The sequence below is a fragment of the Tripterygium wilfordii genome, chromosome 21 (assembly GCF_013401445.1).
Source record: "Tripterygium wilfordii isolate XIE 37 chromosome 21, ASM1340144v1, whole genome shotgun sequence".
Taxonomy (NCBI): Eukaryota; Viridiplantae; Streptophyta; class Magnoliopsida; order Celastrales; family Celastraceae; genus Tripterygium; species Tripterygium wilfordii.
In genome coordinates this window covers 404,697-426,339 of record NC_052252.1, presented here as the reverse complement: position 1 = coordinate 426,339, position 21,643 = coordinate 404,697, and the positions used below count along the sequence as shown (strand labels likewise).

The following is a 21,643-nucleotide window of genomic DNA, read 5'->3' as shown; positions in this document are numbered from 1 at the left end:
AAGGACCCCACACGACAAAGCATCTTTTACACTACAGCGGCACTATTTAGCCAAGGTTTTGAAAACCGGACCGGACCGGCCGGTCGGACCGGTCCAACCGGTGACCGGCCACTTGTCCGGTCCGGTTGAGGTGCCAGAACCGGTGATTGGTGAACCGGGATATTTCCGGTTGAACCGGCCGGTTCTTCGGTTGAACCGGTCAGAACCGGGCCGGTTTTGACCGGTTCGGTCATTTATTAATGTTAATAAAATATTTTTGAAATTTTGTTATTTGTAGAGTTTGAACTCATGACCTTTTGTTCATTAAAAAATGCTTTAACCACTAGGCTATGAGATTTTCTTTGTTTAAAATGGTACTTTATTTGAATATATTGTATTTTTATGAAGTTTTCTTACATATTATATGCATATAATATAAATATATATATAAATAATTCATTACATTAAAACCGGTTCGAACCCGGTTTGAACCCCAATTGAACCTTTGAACCGTGAACCGAAGACTTTTCCGGTTTGATGACCGATCCGGTTTTAAGAACCTTGTATTTAGCATATGCGAGGGCTAGCTTATTCTTCTTTTTGTTTCCTTTTTGCCTTATTTTTTGTGATTTCAGTCATACCCACTTCACAAAATTAACCTACTCTCGCAAAGCAGATATCTTTGCAAATTCAAAGAGTTAAGGATGGGGATTTCATTATTGGGTTTGCTGGGTTCTCAAGTTCTTGTGAGAGATTATCATCAGAGTTGTGTAAAGATTCAATCTTTCACTGTAAGGGAGAAATTTAGCATAAGCTACAAGCCTCCAAAGTTCAAGCTTTGCATCGGAAATATCTCAGTGTGCAAGAGTGAATTCATTGACATGGACGAGAGAACTAGCCCTAATGAGGTAACCCCAGTTTCTGTTGTGTCTTTTTGTTTGAGTTATTGTGATTTTGTTTATGCTTTCTTTTAGCTGTATTGGGTCGTGAAGTTTTATTCTACCAGCTGAAGTTCTTACAAATGTAATTAACCGGTCATAAATATTAAAAATTCTTTTCTCTGTGGTATAATTTAGATTTAGGAGAGTACAATGTGTTTAGTTTGTGTTTTACAGGCACAGCTTCTGATTGCTGTTTGAGGAAGAAAATCTTCGCTGAAGTAATAAAAGAGGAAATGGTGATGTTAGTTTGGTCTATGCTAAATTGTGCTATTTTGTTCTCAAATTCCTCTCAAAGGTTAGCAAGATTCATTGGGCTAGAAACAGTCCAACAGATCCATGTTAAGATGTAGTATATCTTCTAATGATTGAATGGTTGGGGATACAGGTATGTTCAACAAGATTGCCAGATTTGGGAAATTCCAATTTTTATGCAATGATCATTAAATTGAAGAACAAGCCATGCACAATCCTATAAAGGCACCGGCCTTAAACAAAACCTGAGTGATTGCCAGTCATGAATTTAGGAGAAGTGACTAGTGAGTGCCTTGAACATTTAAGATGTCCTAAATGACTAGCCATGGTGCTGCCCAATAATTTATCTTGCTATATTTTTGTGTATATAATAGGTGCATGCCCAATAATCTATTTCTCGTCCTCGAAGGAATCTGAAAGCACGCCGCATTAGTAATCCTTGTTGCTTGACGTGCATGTTGTGTCAGATTGGCTTTGCCTTTTAAACCTGCTTTTGTTTGTTAATGCAAGTGTATTGGTCAATATGGCATGATTGCCATTTTTTGTATCGAAGAAAATGCTTGTTTAGCTTATGTTGCCATCTTTTGCTACCTCTTTTATTAATAGTTTATTTGGCTTGTCCATTTATCTGTGAATAATTGAAGTGCTTTTGAATTTGAAAACCGTGTTAACTATTTTTTGGCATTTTGTTTGAAAGGTCAGGAAAGAAATAGAAAACTGCTATGAACTTATACACAGACTTGGGAGGGGAGTCGTGTATTTGGGGTCTTCAAGGATGGGACCCAATCATTCACATTACTCACACGCACTTGAGTTAAGCAGAGAGGTAAATAAATTCCTGTCGTCGGTTTTTATCATTCTTGGCAAAGCAACAGTTTTAACACATAATTTAATCACACATACAAATTCTCAAGAGCCTAATTTTTCTCTTATCTTTTGTTGAGTTCCTTTAATCTGAGCAGATTGCAAGCCTCTTGGACTGTACTTCATGGTCAGGGGTTGGTCCCGGGCTCATGGATGCCGTTACTATGGGTGCTATGCAAGTCGGAAAGCCAGTTGGTGGGTTCAAGATAGCTAAAGAAGCAGGCGAATGGACAGCCTCAAAATTTCATCCGTATCTACCTTCAGAAAATTATCTTACTTGCAGGCAAATTTTAACTATTTCATGTTATGCATCAACAAAAACTTTTTAGGCTATACAAGTACAACCATTTTAACTGTCCAATGGAATGCAGGTTTTTCTCAGCAAGAAAGCACGGATTAGTGGATGCTGCAGTTAGGAGCAGTTGTTCTGACAAGACTGCTGTGGTTGCACTCCCTGGCGGGATTGGTACCCTGGATGAGTTGTTTGAGATTTTAGCGCTGATACAGCTTGAAAGGATTGGATCATCACTTCCGGTTCCCTTTCTTGTCATGAACTATGATTCTTTTTACGCGAAGTTGTTAGATTTTCTCGGTGATTGTGAGGATTGGGGTACTGTCTCCAAAGGCGAGGTTGAATCACTGTGGAAGGTTTGCAACACTAATGCAGAAGCTTTAGACTACTTATCAGACTTCTACAATCTCCGTGCCGTTGACAGAGGCAGAAATGAAAAAGAAGTGAGAACTTCACACAAAACAATTTCATAAACAACTTTTTGCAGCTGATAAGCATACTGTTATGTCTGTAACTGAAATTGCTATAATCTTATTGAAAATGTTCTGTATGTATCTGAAGAGAGTTCAGAACTGGATATTGTTGTATCAACATTTTTCAATAATATATCTTCCAGCATTTGAAGCTTAAATACCTTGTTATATAGTATTCATTGCTGGTATCTTTTCTTCATTATTAATATCTGATTTTTATCATTGAATCCTAGGTGATCCATTCAACACAAGGGTTGCATGTAGAAATCACAGAAATAGAGAGAGAAAAACAGAAGAATTCCGTGACTTTAACATATTGACAAGTACTCAAAAGTTCAAACATAAGACACCAATCTTCTCCTTAAAAAATTGGAGAAGGAACAGAAACAAAAAGTTCATACCCCAAATATCCGCAGAAGTAAACAAAGAAAGTCTGGAGAAAAACTTAAAAAACAAAGCACATAAACAAACATCTCAAATCCAAAACACAACATGCATCATCTCTCACATAATACTGCACTGTGGTTCACCCACATTGAAGATCTCCGGTGGAGGAGGTCCTTGCGAAAAATACTGAGCCGGTGGTTCATAATACGGTCCATAAGCTTGTCGTGGATACGGCTCCTGAATACTGTGATATGGTAGGTATGCGTGTTGTGGATATGAATAGCTTGGTTGATGAAATACTTCTCCTTGGTAGCTCATTCTTCTACCCTGATTATATGCATAATCATCATAGTATCTCTGGCTATCACCATGAACCATCTTGCTATGTACAGTGTCTGCAAAAGAACCAGAGTCAAGGAAGCATAGCTCTGTGTGTGCTCCTGCTTTTGCTAGGATCTTCAACAACTTGTTTGGCTCTATTTTGCCCAACACATGTGCAATTCCTCTTTGTGCATCTATCTTGAAAGATACTCCTAATGAAGCAAACACATTAAAAAAACAAGAGTCAAAGAAATTAATACATTTCTGCAGTAAAATTGAAAAAAATTTCATTCCTCCAGGAAGAAAAAAGTCTACTTTTTATAAAACAAAAAACAGAAAAAATACCTTCTATTCCCCCCAAGACTTTGATCAGTGACTTCTGCCATCCTGGAGATTGGGTATCAACTCTCAAAGTACATCTCTGCAACAAAACAGATTCCCAAAAAGTATTAAATACTGCACACAAAGTTTGAGCAAAACAGAACAATATATAAAATCCAAAAGATTGAATGAATATTGTCATCTCACAATGAAATCATGTTGGGTTTCAGATGATGAATCCATTTGAAAATGAACTCTTCAACAACTGTAAATGAAGATCTGCCACTATTTCACTACTTGAATGATTTTTCTGGCACAAAAGAAAAGTGGGGTGGGGTTTTTTTTTCTTCTTTTCTTGATAGGCAAGGAATATTGTTGTTTTCTTGAGTAGATTAGTCTTTCTAACACATAATTGTTGAGCAGAGAGGCTTGTGATATAAAATAAGAAGGCACACTGTGGTATATATGTAGGAAAAGTTGGAGTAATTTATGCAGTACACAGATTCATTTTGAATTTGATATGGAAGTTTCAGATTCTAACAAGATGATAAAAGAAAATTTTTGGCTCATTCAACAGTATATTCCATACGTATATACGTTTATGCATATATGTGTATTTTTGGAGATTTATCATCCATTTACAATACTTTTAAGCAAAAACAGATGATTTGATCTTGTTATTAATTACTTATTATTTCTGGGAGATTCTTGAACCTCCAAATCAATAAAATTTCGAAGGATTTGAAGTTTAATTAGTTATTGAAAGTTGTCACTTTGAGAATGGGAGATAGCCTGTGGGCCTTAAAAAAAAAAAAAAAAAGTTGCCATTTTAAATGTGATTGTTATGAAGATAAGGTGAGATTTGAGTTTCCTTAATTAAAATTTTCTCATTCATTCATGATTAACACCTAACTTTTTGCTCCTGATTGAACTTGAAGAAGAAGAAATTAATGTTGACAGAATTATTCATAATATTCTTATGATCTTATATCCTTGTCTATTCATGGGAAGACTTTTTATAAGTAAACATATTTTAGAATACATATATATAGTTTGTATATATATAACCAATGTATGCATTCAATCAAAGAATTACTTGGCCTTCTTTTGTTAGGAATAATTAATTTACAAAGAGAGTGAGCATTGAGCAAGGTTAAATTAATCCAATATGTGTAGCAACCAACACAAAGGATATGAAAACAATAATATTCTTGTAATCTATAAATGAATTCCATTTCCAGTACAAATATCGAATATAATTTTACATAGACATATATATAATTGATTGTGTACGACATGTTTTAACTCTAATCTCTGGCCTTTGAACTTCACAATGAATCCAATCTTCACTTCGAAGCTTTAGGGCATCAATTAGACACAATTATGCTGCAATGAACAACAAATTAAAGGAGATCAATTATGTGAAAGTCATAGCAACTTTGATTGGGGAAAAGAACATTTACCACGCCCATCACTTTTGATTAATATATATAAATAATCAACAAATTAAGCTCTCTAATCCTGCAAATTTTGATACAAAAAAAAAAAGAAAAAGAAACAAAACAAGGTATGAACATATATATCATTCAATAATTCAAACCCAAGTCATCCATTTATAAAAAAAAGTAACAGAATTTGTATGAACCCTAGAAATATTCGGATTCATATTATATAAAAGTTCTCAACCCTAATTCTCCTCAGGAGATGATAGTAATAAAGTCTACATGAACCCTAACAATATTTGGGTCCATGTACTAATAAAGAACACTAAACCAGAAGGGATAAAAAGAAAAAAAAGAAAAAATTTGTCCATGCAAAAAACCCTAATTAGTAACCCCAATAAGGGTTAACATTCCTATAACGATTATAGGGATCATAGGTAGCCATGGATGGTGGTGGAACTGCTCTCTGTTGATAACCATAGGGTTGATGATATTGGTGGCTGTATGAATACCCGGCTAGCCGGCCATTGTGACCGTCGACCCGATGATATGGGTCTGAAAATCTGTTATCTTCATAATAATAATTACTAGTATTTCCATGGGAGAATTGATTCCCAGCTTCTACCCAGCAAAGATCAGCATGTTTTCCTGCTTTGGCAAGTTTCTTCAAGAGTGTGTTAGGGTTTACTCTCCCTGAAACATATGCCATTCCTTCTTCTACATCTATGGTATAAGAAACCCCTAAGATTGAATTACAAAAAAAAAACCCAATTAATATAAATAAAAAGATTTAAGTATTATTCCATTTGAACTCCTAAAGTAAATATAGTACCTTTGATATTGGTGAGTACTTTTGTTATTGTTTTTTGCCATCCAGGAGACTGTGTGTCCACTTTCAAACCACAAGTCTGCAAAGACAATAAAAATGATCCATATACATTAAACAATGACAAGAAAAAAACAAAAAACGAAAGTAAAAAAGAGAGGAAACAAAGACAAGGGTTTTTTGAAGGCTAACCATGTTTGCATGTGTTTGATTTTTTGGGGATGAAAACAATGAAGCCATTGAACAAGAGAATGAGAATGCTTTGATCGGATATAGAGGTAATTAACGGTTGGTGTTTGAAATTTTATGGTTTTTGGGTTTTGTTTGGTGGATGAAGGGTTGTATATAGAGATTTATTGGTTATTTATGAAACGTAGAATCAATTTGATTGTTTAATCAATCAAGTTTTAAGGCTTGTTTTGTTACATAATTTTTGGGATTAGCATTAAAGTGAAGATATGGTAGGTAACCTTATTATTGGAACAAACTAATTTCCATTTTCTTTAATGAGCTTAGAGCTTAGAAGATTGATTATATTATCCGATGCTAGAATTTTAACTATATATGAGATTTGAATACTGGTTACCATGGAAATTCACACTATCCTTGCGGTTAGTTATAGCATAATAATACTGATAAAATTTGGATAAAATCAATTTTGGGGGATAGGAGCCAAACCCTAAAATTAAAATCCGGTCAATTTGATACTTATAAATTGATTGGCCACAGATTTGATATCACTTGGTGTAATAACTACTAATTAATTGCCTCATAAAATCTTTCCATTGAGGGAATCAAGACATAAACTCCTACAAACAACATGTCGTTAACTGAAATGGTTAACTTGACCGCGATAACTCTTAACTCAATCGAGAGGTCATGAGTTCAAGTTTCATGAGTGTTTTCACTATCGTAATTTGAGAGATGAGCCCTTGCTCAGCCCAACACTGAACCTTGGCCCAGGCCTCAATTTATCCATGGATGTTGTGAGGTTTTTCATGTGGCTCGGAGTATACCAACCAGTTGTTCGGTGGCCAATTAGATGAGTTCCATGTTACCAGAAAAAAGATGGTAGCATAACCCTGAAGGGTGACACATTTCAGTATGATACAGTTCCAATTTAAAGAATTTGACACAAAATCAAGGCCAATTCTATTGCATTGTTGCCACATTTTGATCGAACGAGTCTCCTGTATCTCATTCTACACACATTGTACTTTGCATGGTGTGACTAAATTTTATTCACTAGGGTACAAGTACAACATTGTCAAGAACACAGGATGGGACAAATAATTCATTCATGGGCTCCAATATTCCCAAGAGAAGGATTTTGGTTTTAAAACTGCATTCTATAGCTTTAACTAACCATTTACAAAGTCTCGGTCTAATTGGACGAGCTTCTAGCTATTCACTTGTTGGATCGGGCATGACACACCAACGTAAGACTAAAATCTTAATCTAGCATAAGTGGTTTACAAGTAAAACCTTGCTCATCTCCTCGTATTCCATAGTAGACAATATATTCAATATGTTTGGATCGAGATTTTCAACAAAAACACGTAATAGACAAACTTAGAAAATGATTTTGATCCAATTGGGATATTGAAGTTCAATTTTTTATGTTAACATCTTATGACAGATATTTAGGGAGAGCGGAACGATTTAAGAAACCAAAGTATATGATTACCTCAATAATTGAAGTCCAGCCATTTAGTTTACAGAGGAATCAGCCCTCATGCAATATATATTTCAACTTCTAAATCCCAATTCCCAATAGCATATGAACAATCTCCATTGTAAATATCAGTTTGAATTATTTAGTAGTGAAAGGGAAAGGAGTGGGCTGTTAACAGAGAAAGTGAATTATTTATAGTCATGTAAAGTAAAGACAACCAAATGCCAAACAAGGGTACTACTGCCCTGAGAAGAAGACAAAGTTCAGAGTTGGGAGATTTTTTCGTGTCCCAATTCCCACCTACAAACCACACCAATATCTACTCTCATTGGGTCCTTATGAGTTGTGAGGGCAGCGCGTGGGACGGTGTTATGTGGCTGTATATACTCGTCGCAGACATTTATATATGTATATGTATATGTATATGTATATATAACGAGATAATTCGGCCAGAAAGGATAAAAAAATATATGTGTGCGATACATGTGGAGGATTACTAGTCCATAGGGCCCCGACAAGTGTCAATACAAGCATCACAGTGTTTTCTCAGTATCATTAATTTTATTCTCTTCTTGTGACAGTGCCGCTTGTTTTCTTCCTTTCTTTTCTCTTCTTTTGTTCCGTGTGCAAGTTACAACCAGTTCACTTGCTTATCTTTCTTTTTTTTTTGCTTATCTTTCTAACTTAAGCTTGTTTTCAGAACAGAAGCAGGGAAATTTAACACCACCACCTCGATTCACGAGCTGGGTGGTGAACAGATCTTGGATTAGAGCCACAGATTCCACGGAAATTCTTGTTTGACTTTTTGGTGAAGGTAAGTGAGAAAATACGCATATTTTGTTCATTTATCTATTTTCACTTGGATTATTTTTTTTATTGGGATTTTGAGGGGATCGAAGGGAGAATTATTGGGGGCTTCCTAAGAATTTGTGAAGTTATATGAAAAGCTGTGATTTATGTGCTCCTTTGTTCAGTTTCCTTGGATTTCGGTATTGTGTGGAAAAAGTTGGTAGCTTTATTGGAATCTGGTCACAGATGGTGTAAACTGTTGAAGGGTCTTGCTTGCTTGTAAGTTTTGGGGTTCTGGGTTGTGGGGGTACTGCAGTAAACGGTCTTATTGCTGGGTTTCAGCTTCTGATTCTGATAGGCGCTATTATTGCTGCTCTTCCGGTTTTTGGATCTGTAGATTTTGCTTGCCCTTTAGAATTGGTTCATTGGAGTCTGGTTTTCCAAGCAATTCATGTGGAAGGTTTCAAATTGGTTTGTGCTTTATCTGTTTTGTGAATTTTTTGTGCTAATTAAGCTTGTATTTGATGATTTCCCTCGTTCTTGGAGTTGGGCTTTAGGTTTCGAAGCTATTCATTTGGAGTTCAAGATCACCATTTTCTAACTTGTAAGCTTCATTATTCTGCAAATTGGGTGTGAAGTACGGTTGGATTAGGAATTAGTAGGTGGGTTCTAAGTTTTAGTATATGGGCTACTTCTGAGTGAGTGATTCTGGATTCTGGAGTGTATGAATTTGTGTTTGCTTCTTTAGTTGGTTTAGGAGCCTATCTTTCCTGTTAGGATTTCTGTTTTTTAATTTGGTTCTCGATTTTGGTTAAATTCAGATTGTGAATACTTAGAAATTGCCAAGCTCTTAGTTTAGGATGTAGTTGCGTCCATACTAAAAAAAACAGTAATCATCCCCATCTTCAAATGGCTTTGGAAGTTCTACTTTTTTATTCTGATTTTTGGTTTTGTTTGGATTGACTTTAATTTTCCCCCATAACTTCTTGTTGCCTTGACAGGTCCAATATCTTCTTGTTATGGATTCTCCGCAGTCGGTTGTGTCTCCATTCAAGTCCTCTCTTACCGCTGAGCCCGAGAGGGAGAAGTCAGATTTCTTCACCAGGACTACTAACTTGTCGAAGGGAATTGATGCTCCTAGAAAGGAAGCCATGGTTAATGGTCTGGAGGACTTCATTGGTGTTCTTGATGTTTATATCCATCAAGCTAGGGACATCCATAACATCTGCATATACCAGAAGCAAGATGTTTATGCCAAGCTGTGCCTAACTAGTGATCCAGAAAATGCGGTCTCCACAAAGATCATCAATGGTGGTGGTAGGAATCCGGTCTTCAATGATAATATTCGTCTGAATGTGAAAACCGTTGACTCCTCCCTCAAATGTGAGATTTACATGATGAGCCGGGTGAGGAATTACCTTGAAGACCAGCTGCTTGGTTTTGCTTTGGTGCCGTTATCTGACGTGGTCATCAAGGATGGGAAATTGGAGAAAGAATTCTCTCTTTCCTCGACTGATTTGTTCCACTCTCCAGCCGGTTTTGTTCAGCTGTCGCTTGCATATAATGGGGCATCACCAGAAATAATGGCAATTCATGCATTGCCAAGAGCTGTGGGAAACAATGAAACTATGCAGGATGCTGAGATGCCAAAGTCGCTTGCTTGTGAATTTGAGCATATTGAGTTCCCAGATCTGATGGTTGTGAATGAAAACCAGATGATGGTTTCTGAGTATTTTGGGATCCATTGTACAAATTTGGACTCAGAGGGCTCTGAGAGTCTGGTCACTTCTGATGGTGAGAATCATCTTAGTTCAGAATCCGGTGCTCATGTGCTCGAAAGCTTTTCAGCTGCTTCTAACGACTCGATCCAGGCTCCAAAGCTTGATTCTCCCCCAAGCAGTGTGTCAACTAATGGGGTTTCTTCTCCTTCTGCTGCGGCAAGCTCCGAGTCTTCAGATACTCCAGCGGCTTCGAAATCCCCAACTAAGGAGCATGTTTCAGGTTCAAAAGAGAAAACAATGGATGCTGGAGATGTTGAGAGTAATTCCTCTAATGGGGTGGCAAAAGAGAAAATTCCAAAGCCTGTTATTACTTTCAATATTGAGCCTGAACAGAATGTGGTGCAGCAAGACATAGTCGACATGTACATGAAAAGCATGCAACAATTTACTGAGTCATTGGCCAAGATGAAACTTCCTTTGGACATTGACAGTGGACCAGCTAGTTCGGGGGATTCAAGCTCTGATCAGAAATCACAGGGATCAAAAACTCCTGGTTCTCGCGTGTTTTATGGGAGTAGGGCTTTCTTCTGATGTTTCGATCACTGGTTTAAGAGGAAGACACCCAGGTGACTTTAGATTGTAGATCTTGACTAATGCTAATAATGTATTATCATGCAATGTGGTTCTTTGTTTACATGTTGAGAATGTTTAGATGGGGGGGGGGGGGGGGGAGGGAAAATCGTAACTTATATCTGATCATCTTTGTTTCATTGCCACTACTGTTAGTAAAGATGGACCTTTCTGCTTTTATATTTCTTTCTTGTTGCTGCTTGTTCTCAACTTTCCTATGATTGTGAAATCAGGATTCATCTAAACATATGTTAATAATGTATGTAATCATATGGCCATATGGGAGCCTTTGCATCTTAGGAAAATACTACTGCATACCCGAATGAAAAACCTAGGAAAACATTGAAGCATTCTATGATTCAGAATAAGGATACAACTGCTACTACTTCAGTTTAATTATCAAAAAGAATCAAGAGATGAAGATAAGATCAAACTGATAATTAATGGGATGCTATTCCTTTAACAGAGTTGTGCTACAAGTCTCACTTGGTATAGCGGTTACGTCGGTTAGGGATGAAGTGTTTAGGCAGGAAGTCTTAATGTCGTTGGCCATGAGTTGATGGATGGCTTAAGTTAAAGCTTTAGCCTTTAGGATTGTCATTGTGTGTGGTTTTGCTCTATGCTTTTTGTTGATTTGTTTAGGCTGCTCGAATATGTGACCTAATGATAGAGCTGTAAGAGTACAACCTAGAAATCACATGCTCAATTCCTGGAAACAGACTCTCCCATATTATGTGGGGGTAAGATCTATGTACATATTGTTTGACCCCGACCCTATCATTGCAGGAGACTTGTGCATGGGTGTTTATTTTTTCCTGCTAAAATGTTAGATGATGATCAATGTCTAATTTTTGTGTGTTTCGAAGCAAGATGCATAATTTCACTCACCAGAATCTTAATACTACGGCTTTTACACACCATTATGAAAGTTGGGCTTGTGTAGTGTGTCTTGTGATGCAAATTATCAATCATGATAGTTTATAGTTTACCAGTAGGTTAATTTACACTACACTTCATACAAGAACATTAGAACTCTAAACGACGTGCAGTGAAAAGAAGAAAGAAAGGCAGAGAATTTTGGAAGCCATACAACAAGGACCAATGTCATGTAGAACTTCAATGCTGAATGGTCTACTACATTTTAATTGCAGCTTCTCTTTGTAGAAAGTACAATGCAGCATCCTTTGCTTCAAGCTAGGCGAAATGAATTCCTGACAAAAACATGAAACAAAAAAGTAGGGAAGTTAGTGAAAGTTGCAAAACTTTGAGAATGTTATAGACATGCCAATAATTATACCATCGACAGAAGCAGGAAGAAATATATCCAGCAGACAATCCCATGACCAGTCCAGAACTGTAACCCATTGCTATGATCGTCCAATCAAACCAACTTCCAGAATCATCCTTTTCTTGCAATGATGGTGGTGGTTGCGGTATTTCACCATTGTTGTCACATGCCATTGACAAAGGATATCCGCACAACCTTAAGTTCTCTACATAAGAAGTATTGTCAAATGTATAGAATTGCTTAACCTGTGGTATAGGTCCGACAAGCTCGTTTTGTGAGAGGTTTAACCGTGTAAGAAACGTGAGACTTGTCAATTGTCCTGGAATCTTCCCAGTAAGTCTGTTTGAAGAGAGGTCTAGCCATTCAAGATTTCTCAAATTTCCAAAAGATGACGGGATGCCACCTCTAATGCTATTATGTGAAAAGTTGAGGCCTTTGAGATAAATAAGCTTGCCAATGGCGTTCGGAATCTCTCCTCGAAACTTGTTATTCGAGAAATCAATGGTCTTGAATGTCACTATTATTCTAACTAATTGATACTCTTGCCCTTTCTTGACCACAAACACAGAATCTTGATATGAAGACGTTTTTGTCCCCAAGACGTTCCCTTCACCTGAACCTTCTTCAGCTTTAATCATGGCCTGTAGATTTTCAAAATATCTGGCTGGCAAAGGTCCAGAAAACTCATTATTTGAGATGTCGAATAATTGTAAGTTGGGGAAACAATGAGAGTCCTTGCAATCTTGCAAATCAAAGAAGCTATCTCTCCTGTCAAATTATTGTGTGAGATCAGGTAGGTTTCCAAGTTCATAGATCTGAATGGAATTGCTAGCAATCCTTGGAGCAAGTTAGGGTGAAGGTCAAGATCTTGAAGATACTTCCATGGAAGTTCTTTAATACCAGTCAAAGAGTTGTTGGCAAGATTCAGATAAGATAGTGTATCAATCCCCACTTCCAGCAGCCACTCAGGAACTTGGCCATAAAGTCTGTTATTGGCAAGGTCTAGCATATATAGAACTTTTAAGCCTCTCAAGAAGTAGGGAAATTCAGTTACATTACAAGAAACAAAATCTTTAGATTGGGTAATGTGTGATTGACAGTTGTGTTGGTGGATGGTGGTGAACGAGATATCGTTATCTGAAAGGCGAAGCTCTTGAAGATTTTGGAGTTTTGAGAACATGGATGCATCCAAGGTGCCGCTAAAGCTATTCAATGACAGATCAAGTGATGTGAGGTTAACAAGATTAAAGATTGAGCTTGGAATAGAACCATTCAACTTGTTATCACCCAAATCAAGTTTCTCAAGAGATTGGGAATGGAATTCATTGATAGGACCAGTGAATTGATTCTTTGAGAGAACCAAAGAATGCAATGAAGAAGGTAAGTTGTCTAAGACTGATTGTATGGTTCCATTGAGCGAATTCCAATATAAGTCTAGCCTAACTAATTTTGATAGATTCGAAAAATTAGGAAGAGGACCAACCAGTTTATTGCTTTGAAGCGACAACACTTGTAGCTTTGAGAGATTTGTAAGTGAGGATGGGATTCTACCATTGAAATTGTTGACATCACCTTTAAAATAAGTGAGTTCCTGTAAGTTGCCAATCGACACTGGAATTGATCCTGTGAAATTACAATATCCAATAGTCAATTGCTTCAAGGAATTCAAATCACCAATTGATTCAGGCAGCTCTCCTGTGAAAGGCACATTATCCAAATGCAAGTCTTGGAGAGGACTACTCCAGTTAGACTGTGGCAAATGAATGTTGAGGGGCAAAATTGTTTGATAAATCGAGTATGCATAGGTGCGGCAAGTAAAGAATGCTGCTTGGGAATTTCCTTTGCAATTTACATCCATTGAGTGTTAGAGCTGTCAAAGACGATGAGAGATTCATCAAAGAATTTGTATCAATGGATGACAAGTCCACAAACTTGAAGAAAATTTGTTTCAGAAGTGAACAATTTTGCACAAGTCTTTGAAGGGAAAGATCTTCAAACCTTACACCATTAAAAGAACTATCAAGAGAAATGAGGTTGGAAAGGTGAGAGATTTCATATGGGACTTCACCTAAAAAGGAAGAAGATGAGAGATTGAGATGTGCCAAACTCCTAAACTGACCAAAGTTGGGAGATATCTTTGAGTCACTAAAATCATTATGAGCAAGATTGAGTTTCTGGAGGTGTGAAAGTTGAAAGAGGCTATTGTTGGAAAATAGAGAGCCTTGAAGCAAACTGCGACTGAGGTCGAGGCCAATCACTCGACCAGTCACAGTATCACAAGTAACACCATCCTAGTAACAACAATCCATGCCTTTGTTCCATGACTTTGTCTTCGGATAAGAAGTCGGAAAATCAAAGGAAACGTCACTTTCTAGTGAAAAGCTATTTTTGAATTCGATCAAGGCAAGCATGTCATAATGAGAGTACAGCCACAGTGATGTGTTGCCTGAAAAGGAGGGAAATGATGATGAAGAACAAAACTTAAGACTAACCAACAAGAAGAGGAAGTAGAGGCTTCGACCGTACTGCCCCATCAATATCGCCATTTGGTGGAATAAAATGTAGTTCTAGAGATGAATGGTGCATGAACAAGTGGAGAAGAGTATTTATAATGCATGCATGAAGAGTTAACAATAAAAGTCTATGAATAAGGCATTACATTGATTTTAACCTCTCAGAGTGATATAAGGTAAGCTTGTTATTTGGGCTTGACTGATGTTCATCGGTAGATCTTGTTGACTCAGATTGCTGCCTATCTAACTACCATAAATGTATCAACAAGACTCCTGACTTGGCAATGTTCACATTTATGGAGTTTGCTGTTTCTTGGTAACAAGCTGAAGTTGGTTGAGATAGGTAAAAGGAGGTGTTTTTGCAAGTTAAGGCTTTCAGTCTTGAAGATCTCTGAGGTTCTGGGTTGCTGCAATTGCTATGATCACATATATGTTAACAAGCTGAACTTGGTTGAGATAGGTAAAAGGAGGTGTTTTTGCAAGTTAAGGCTTTCAGTCTTGAAGATCTCTGAGGTTCTGGGGTTGCTGCAATTGCTATGATCACATATATGTTAAAAGTGTTCCCCCCCTAATGAAGCTTGTTTAATGGATATTCCTTCTCAAATTCTTTGTCAAGATATTCATTATTTAAACCAGCTTGTGCTGCTATGGATACCTTTGCACATGTTATCACTACATATTTGTTGCTTCTTTTCTCCGCCTATGACATAACAGAAGCCTTAATTAGATTGCTAATTTGATCATCATCAGCTTAGTTTTTGGGAATGGAGGTGCATACTTTTTGACCTTTTAGGATTCTTGGAAGCTTTTTCCATGGAAAACAGTAAAGAATCCTATAAAGCAGAAGACCATTAGCTATTGACAATTGTGCTGTGGGAGTGGACAAATTAGCCATCATTTAAGGGATCTCTCTGCCTTTTCCGTTGATTGTTTGAATCAATTAAGAGGCATTTGATTTTCTTTCTAACGACATGTGCCTAGGTGGATGAATGATACCATCTTACACTAATATTTTCCTCATAGACCTTTGAACCAGCAGATGTCACAGATACAAGAAACAAAAGTCAAAAACAGATTGCAACTCCATGAGGATATGGGCTTTTTCACCCAAATTTCCCCAAGAGGCCTGGATTGTCCTCCAAAAGCAAGGAAAGGACCACAGAGATACTATGTGCTGCTGCTGCAAGTCATATTCACTGTGATAGTGTGTGTTTTTATCAGTTGAGACTTGAGAGAGATAGGGAGAGGACCACAGAGATACCATTCCAACAAGGGAACTTCAAATGGACTGATTTGAAAGCCTTAGAACAAGTAAGACCAAATAGAGTATTTGGCTAAATACCTCATCCGACCCAAACTGGTGCATGTTATCATTATATAACCTTTAATTGAACCTAAACAGATTTATCCGAGTCATACGGTCAAATTTCGTGTGATTCTACCAACGTGGCTTTTTAATCCCACTAAGTGATTTTCTTATAAGTATCCCCACTAGTCCTATATCAATCTCTTCCACTTTAAAAGAGCTCATCCATGAGCGAACATCAAGGCAAAACAACATCACTGAAATGATACACATACAAATCAGAAATATTGAACGTGTTAGACATTCCGGCCCATATGAGCTGGCAGGTCCATCACATAGGCAACAAGTGGAGAAGAGTATTCATAATGCATGCACGAAGATTAACTGTAGAAGTGATTTAAGGTAAACTTGTTATTTGGGCTTCACTGACTTTCGTCGGTGGATCTTGTTGGCGACAACAATACTTTAGAACAATAAATCTATAAACAATACTACTGACCAAGAAAAGTCTTCAATATTCATTACAGCTTGGTTTCAGAACCTTGTTCCATTGAAAAAAATTCATTGATTGCTCTAGTGTTGCATGTGATGGAAGACCTGTTCAGTTTACTATCTAGACTAGCATCATTTCTGCATCAACAATCCAAAGAATGCCGTTTCAAAAACGATCAATTGTCAAAAATATATTTTAAAAGGCGAACATATGGCTCAATGGTATAGTTACACGATTCAATTCCTAAGAAGTCATGCCAGACTTTTAAGTTGTTTTTGCTGCCTTTTTCCATCTCTTTAGCAGCGAAATGCACCATTTAGCACTCCTTACTTTCTAAAAGTGTTACACCATGTGTGATTGTAACCTCTTAAACAACATCGACCTGAAGAAGAGAACAGAACAATGCCAAAAAAAAAAAAATTTACAATAAAAGAGTAAACTATAGAATGATGTATTTCAGGATTTCAATTCCTAGGCATGTAGATGTAGCCTTGATGAAGAATAATTCAATTGAGCAGCTCGAAAAATTCGAGACATAGAAAGAGAAGGTGACGAAGAATGCCTACTATGAACAGTATAAAACACATCCAAGAAGCATGGTAGATGGAAATGAATTATTTGTTCCAGTGAAAAGTCAAGAACCAAAATCTTGCAGGATTGTTCAATCTAACTTTGATACAGAACACACAAGGAAGAACGGAATTCTACTGAGCACAAGCAATGAAGAAGTGAGTGATAATTTCACTTACTTTAAGAAAGCAAATAACATTAAAAGAGCTGTAATAGTTTTCTGGATTATTACTGGTGAAGATTGTACATCGTTTCAAAGTGATGGACAATCCTTGTGCATATAGTGTGTGAGGGTACACACACACATATAAGAAAAAAACAGCAAAAATCTTCAATGCACCTAACAGAGTGTTTTCAGGGCAAGATGAATATTCCGAAAGATCACCAAGATTCAAGAATCAAATGAATCCAAAATATCGATTGATTTACAGAATCGAGAGCAAAACAAAGAAGGCAAAGTAAGTGACAAACAAGCAAATACATGAACTTAATAAGAAGAAGTGAAAGATTAAAGTAAAGGACAAGTAGCATTTTATGACACACAGAAAAGGATCTCTTTTTGATAAAACAAAGCCAAAGCAGTTTTTCACACATCTTCTTCCTGCTGAAAATAACTTCTTCTCTATTCCAATCAGATCAGCTATTTTAGTTTCCTAAAAATACAAAACAAAAGAAGAGAATTTATTGAAAACTCTAGAAATTGTAGAATACACATAAAGACATGCTAATAATCTAACCATTAGAGAAGGAGCATAGTATAAAAGAAGAATTACTCACTGATCATAGCTTTTCCACATTCTAGCTTCTTCTTCTTCTTCTTCTTCTTCTTTGTCTTTGATTTGGCCTCTTCACCTGCTTAAGCCAGCTTCCTTCAATAAGCCTCATTAACCATTGTGGTCTCCCAGAGAAAACAATATATCCCAAAGACAATCCCATAACCAATCCAGAACTGTAACCCATCGCTATGATCTTCCAATCAAACCAACTTCCAGAATCATCCTCTTCACCAGGCAATGGTTGTGCTTGTGGTGGTGGAGCACCATTATTGCCACAAGTTTTTGACAATGGAAATCCACACAACCCAGAGTTCCCTTCGTAGGAACTATTGTCAAATGTGTCGAACTGCCTACTCTGGGGTATGGGTCCAACGAGCTTGTTATGAGAGAGGTTTAACTGTGAAAGAAATGTTAGACTTGCCAATTGCCCAGGAATCTTGCCTATGAGCTTGTTGTAGGAAAAGTCTAACCATTCAAGCTCTGTCAAATTTCCCATTGACGATGGAATGTGGCCACTAAGGAGGTTGTGTGAAAAGTTGAGGCCTTTGAGTAAAGAAAGATTCCCAATGACTTGCGGAACTTCTCCTTCAAATTTGTTATTAGAAAAATCGATGACCTTGAAGGTTGTTATTATTTTCGACAACTCGTACTCTGATCCTTTGATCATCAAAATCACAGAATTTTCGTTGATCATATATTCACCTCCAATGTATTGCACTACATCAGGAAAATCTTCGGCTTGCATCATGGCCTTCATATTCTTGATATATTTCATTGGCAAAGGACCCACAAAATCATTGTTGGATATATCAAATATTCGTAAGTTTGGAAACGATTGATGTGCCTTATAATCAAGAATCGAACCACGAAATTGATTGGATTTTAAAACAAGAAGTCGTAGTTGTGGGAGAATTTGCAACCAGCTAGGGAATGTATCATTTATCATGTTGTTCCCAACATTCAAAATTTCCAAACGTTTGCAATTTGCAAGAGATATTGGTAAAGGCCCTTCCAATTGATTGCCATTGAAGTTGAGACTCATCAAGTTACAGTATTCACTTGATACGCTTGGAATTTTTCCATGAAATAAATTATTTTGTAGATGTAAAAGTGCAAGATTGTTGGTTAAGTTTGCAATGCACTCAGGAATAATACCGGACAAGGAATTTTTTGAAATATCAAGGAAGAGCATGTTAGTCAAATTGCAAATTGAAGTAGGAATTTCTCCGGTCAAAAAATTGGCAGAGATTCGAAAGAATGTCAATTTTTCAAATGAGGGAACTGGTAGCTGTCCTTGAAGCAAGTTGGAGTGAAGGTCAAGCTCGTTTAGATTCTTCCATGGAATTCTTTCTATACCGCCAATCAAATAGTTGTACGAAAGATTCAGGCTAGACAATGTTTCCCTCCCCACATCCCACATCCAGTCAGGAACATTCCATTATATCTTATTGTTGGAAAGGTCTAAATTTTCCAAGTCTATTGAGCCTCTTAAGAAAATGGGAAATTCGACTTTACCGCAAGAACGCAAGTGTACCTTTCGCAGATTGGGGAACAAGGTGTTTTTGTGGTTTGCTTTGGTGTTCAAAAGTGAAAGACTATTAGATGAGAGGTCAAGCCATTCAAGATTTTTGAGCTTCAAGAAGTCGTCATTCCAAACCACGCCAGTCAAGTTATTTGATGACAAGAAGAGGGTGGTAAGGTTAATTTGACCAAAGACGGAACTCGGAATAGGACCTTGCAGCCTATTATTACTCATGTCAATATACTCCAATGATTTAGAGAGATGAAAGATTGAATTTGGAATAGGACCTTGCAGCTTATTGTAACTCATGTCAATTTCCCTCAATGATTTGGATTGAAAGTCTTCTATTCCTCCGGTGAAGTGGTTATTTTGAAGGTACAAATATTGCAATGATGAGAAGGAAAAGGAGGAGGATGATATGGTTCCACTAAGTGAGTTGGCAGATAAGTCTAAGAAAACTAGTTTGGAAAGATTGGACAAGTCAGGAGCTGGGCCTACCAGTTTATTTCTAGAAAGAGATAAGAAATCAAGTTTTGTGAGGTTTGAAAGTGAATATGGTATCCCACCACAGAGGTTGTTAGATTCCATGCTCAGATGGATGAGGTGTGTTAGACTTCCAATGCAATTAGGAATTAGCGATTTTGAGAAACTACTTTCATAAAAAACCAAAGAGTTCAAGGACGTCAGATTGCATATTGATTCAGGAAGCTCTCTCGTGGAATCTAAGAAAGAAAGTTGTAGGTCCCTCAGAGGTGTGCTCCAATTAGACATTGGCAAATCGACACTCAAGCCTGTTAACTGCAATAACTGGAGGTTTGGTAGGAGGAGAATGTTCTCCGGAAACTTCCCACGCAATTGACAAAAATCAATATGCAAAGATTGTAAAGATGATGAGACATTCATTAACAAACCTGGGTTTACTGAAGCCATGTCCACACCCTCGAAAAAAAGTTCTTGCAGGACAGTGCAATTTTGAAGAAATCCTCTCAGTGTAGCTTCTTCAATCTTCAAAAAAGAGATATGAAGAGAAATCAATTTGGACAGGTAAGAGAATTCAGAGGGAACCTTTCCTGAAAAGCCGGACTCAGAGAGGTTAAGATGTGTCAAATTCTCAAAGTTACCAAATTTGGAAGAAATCTCAGAACGATTAAAATCATTATGAGCAAGATTGAGTTTATGGAGGTGTGAGAGTTGGAAGATGCTGTTGTTAGAATTTAGAGATCCTTGAAGCCAACTGCAATTGAGGTCGAGCCCAATCACTCGTCCAGTGACAATATCACAAGTAACACCCTTCCAAGAACAACAATCACTGCCTTCTTTCCATGAATTTGTCTTTGGATAAGAAGTCGGACAATTGGAGGAAGCACGACTATTTAGTGAAAAGTTGTTTTTGAATTCGATCAAGGCAAGTCTGTCATAATGGAAGCACGACTGCACTGATTTATTGGCTGAAAATGAGGGAAATGGTGATGAAGAACAAAACTGAAGACTCAGAAACCATAAGAGGAAGTAGAGGATTCGATTGTACTCCCCCATCAATATCACAATTTGGTAGAGTAAAACGAAGTATTAGAGATGAATTAATGGTGCAATTATCAGAGTACAAGTGGGAAGACTATTTATAGTAAAAATCTTCTATCTTTAATATGCATTACAACTTGGTTTCAAAACTAGAACACTAAACATCGAGAAACCATTATTTGTCAAGAAAGATCAAGAAAAGTCAGTCAATGAGTCAATGACCAAGTCCTTACTCCATCAAAAAAAAAACATTTCTTTTGTCGTTGCTTTTCAATATGCATTACAGTTTGCTTTCAGAAATCGAAACTAAGAAACTACTTGACAGGAACAAAGACCAGGAAACGTCTTGGTCAATGAATCAATTTGTTAATGAGTCATTTGTATTGAGAAATGCTATTTTCTTTTGTGCTAGCTAAAATGGAATTGCTTATATGAAGAATATATCATTTTTTTACTCTTCTTTTTTTTTATTATAAATAGATAGAGTTCTAATTGAATTATTAATATTAATAATTTATTATCATGATAATATTAAAAGAGAAAGAGACTTTGACCAATCCATTTTTACAGGTCAAGAAGATGGAAATCTATCATGTAAGACAATTGCTTTACGACACATATCTTGATAGAGGAAACCAGTCGTCCTTCTACGCTGAGATAAACTACTTTATTGACTTCGAATACACAAATCAATGAGGACCATATTTGGGGTTAAAGAAAATCTTGCCAAAGTGTTCTAAA

General features: G+C 36.9%; 4 protein-coding genes across 7 annotated transcripts; 2 read left to right on the top strand and 2 right to left on the bottom strand.

The window, feature by feature from the left end:
• Positions 1–561: 561 nt before the first annotated feature.
• Positions 562–2,959, top strand: LOC119988751 (probable cytokinin riboside 5'-monophosphate phosphoribohydrolase LOGL10). Its single transcript, XM_038833908.1, has 4 exons — positions 562–887; positions 1,870–1,998; positions 2,135–2,319; positions 2,408–2,959. Exons 1-4 carry the CDS (start codon positions 684–686, stop codon positions 2,799–2,801), a joined length of 912 nt encoding a protein of 303 aa, XP_038689836.1. The 5' UTR covers positions 562–683; the 3' UTR covers positions 2,802–2,959.
• Positions 2,960–8,294: 5,335 nt separating this feature from the next.
• Positions 8,295–11,022, top strand: LOC119988743. Of its 4 annotated transcripts, none has more exons than XM_038833899.1 (3): positions 8,295–8,587; positions 9,120–9,166; positions 9,564–11,022. In XM_038833899.1, exon 3 carries the CDS (start codon positions 9,582–9,584, stop codon positions 10,872–10,874), a length of 1,293 nt encoding a protein of 430 aa, XP_038689827.1. In that variant the 5' UTR covers positions 8,295–8,587; positions 9,120–9,166; positions 9,564–9,581; the 3' UTR covers positions 10,875–11,022. The 4 variants fall into 4 exon arrangements, with proteins under 4 accessions (XP_038689827.1, XP_038689826.1, XP_038689828.1 ...); XM_038833900.1 differs by lacking the exon at positions 8,295–8,587 and adding an exon at positions 8,657–9,033; XM_038833898.1 differs by lacking the exon at positions 9,120–9,166 and having other exon boundaries at positions 8,298–8,587.
• A 925-nt stretch (positions 11,023–11,947) lies between these two features.
• Positions 11,948–14,747, bottom strand: LOC119989315 (receptor-like protein 9DC3). Its single transcript, XM_038834756.1, has 5 exons — positions 14,694–14,747; positions 14,205–14,492; positions 13,080–13,951; positions 12,177–12,969; positions 11,948–12,124 (listed from the first exon to the last, which is right to left on the bottom strand). The coding sequence occupies exons 1-5, from the start codon at positions 14,745–14,747 to the stop codon at positions 11,948–11,950; spliced, it is 2,184 nt and encodes a 727-aa protein (XP_038690684.1).
• Positions 14,748–17,881: 3,134 nt separating this feature from the next.
• Positions 17,882–20,917, bottom strand: LOC119989307 (receptor-like protein Cf-9). Its single transcript, XM_038834744.1, has 2 exons — positions 19,375–20,917; positions 17,882–19,209 (listed from the first exon to the last, which is right to left on the bottom strand). The coding sequence occupies exons 1-2, from the start codon at positions 20,915–20,917 to the stop codon at positions 17,882–17,884; spliced, it is 2,871 nt and encodes a 956-aa protein (XP_038690672.1).
• Between the last annotated feature and the right edge of the window lie 726 nt (positions 20,918–21,643).

Bases quoted from the DNA above. Each gene is read 5' to 3' on its own strand.
- LOC119988743 (XM_038833899.1), top strand. From the start codon at position 9,582: ATGGATTCTCCGCAGTCGGTTGTGTCTCCATTCAAGTCCTCTCTTACC.
- LOC119988751 (XM_038833908.1), top strand. From the start codon at position 684: ATGGGGATTTCATTATTGGGTTTGCTGGGTTCTCAAGTTCTTGTGAGA. The intron at 1,999-2,134 runs GTAAATAAATTC...TAATCTGAGCAG, and splicing joins CACTTGAGTTAAGCAGAGAG to ATTGCAAGCCTCTTGGACTG. The intron at 2,320-2,407 runs GCAAATTTTAAC...AATGGAATGCAG, and splicing joins GAAAATTATCTTACTTGCAG to GTTTTTCTCAGCAAGAAAGC.
- LOC119989307 (XM_038834744.1), bottom strand. From the start codon at position 20,917: ATGGGGGAGTACAATCGAATCCTCTACTTCCTCTTATGGTTTCTGAGT. The intron at 19,210-19,374 runs GTAAAGTCGAAT...TTGGCGGTATAG, and splicing joins GGTACACTTGCGTTCTTGCG to AAAGAATTCCATGGAAGAAT.
- LOC119989315 (XM_038834756.1), bottom strand. From the start codon at position 14,747: ATGGCGATATTGATGGGGCAGTACGGTCGAAGCCTCTACTTCCTCTTC. The intron at 14,493-14,693 runs GTTAGTCTTAAG...TGTTGTTACTAG, and splicing joins TCTACTTCCTCTTCTTGTTG to GATGGTGTTACTTGTGATAC. The intron at 13,952-14,204 runs GTAAGGTTTGAA...CATTTGCCACAG, and splicing joins TTGATAGTTCTTTTAATGGT to TCTAACTGGAGTAGTCCTCT.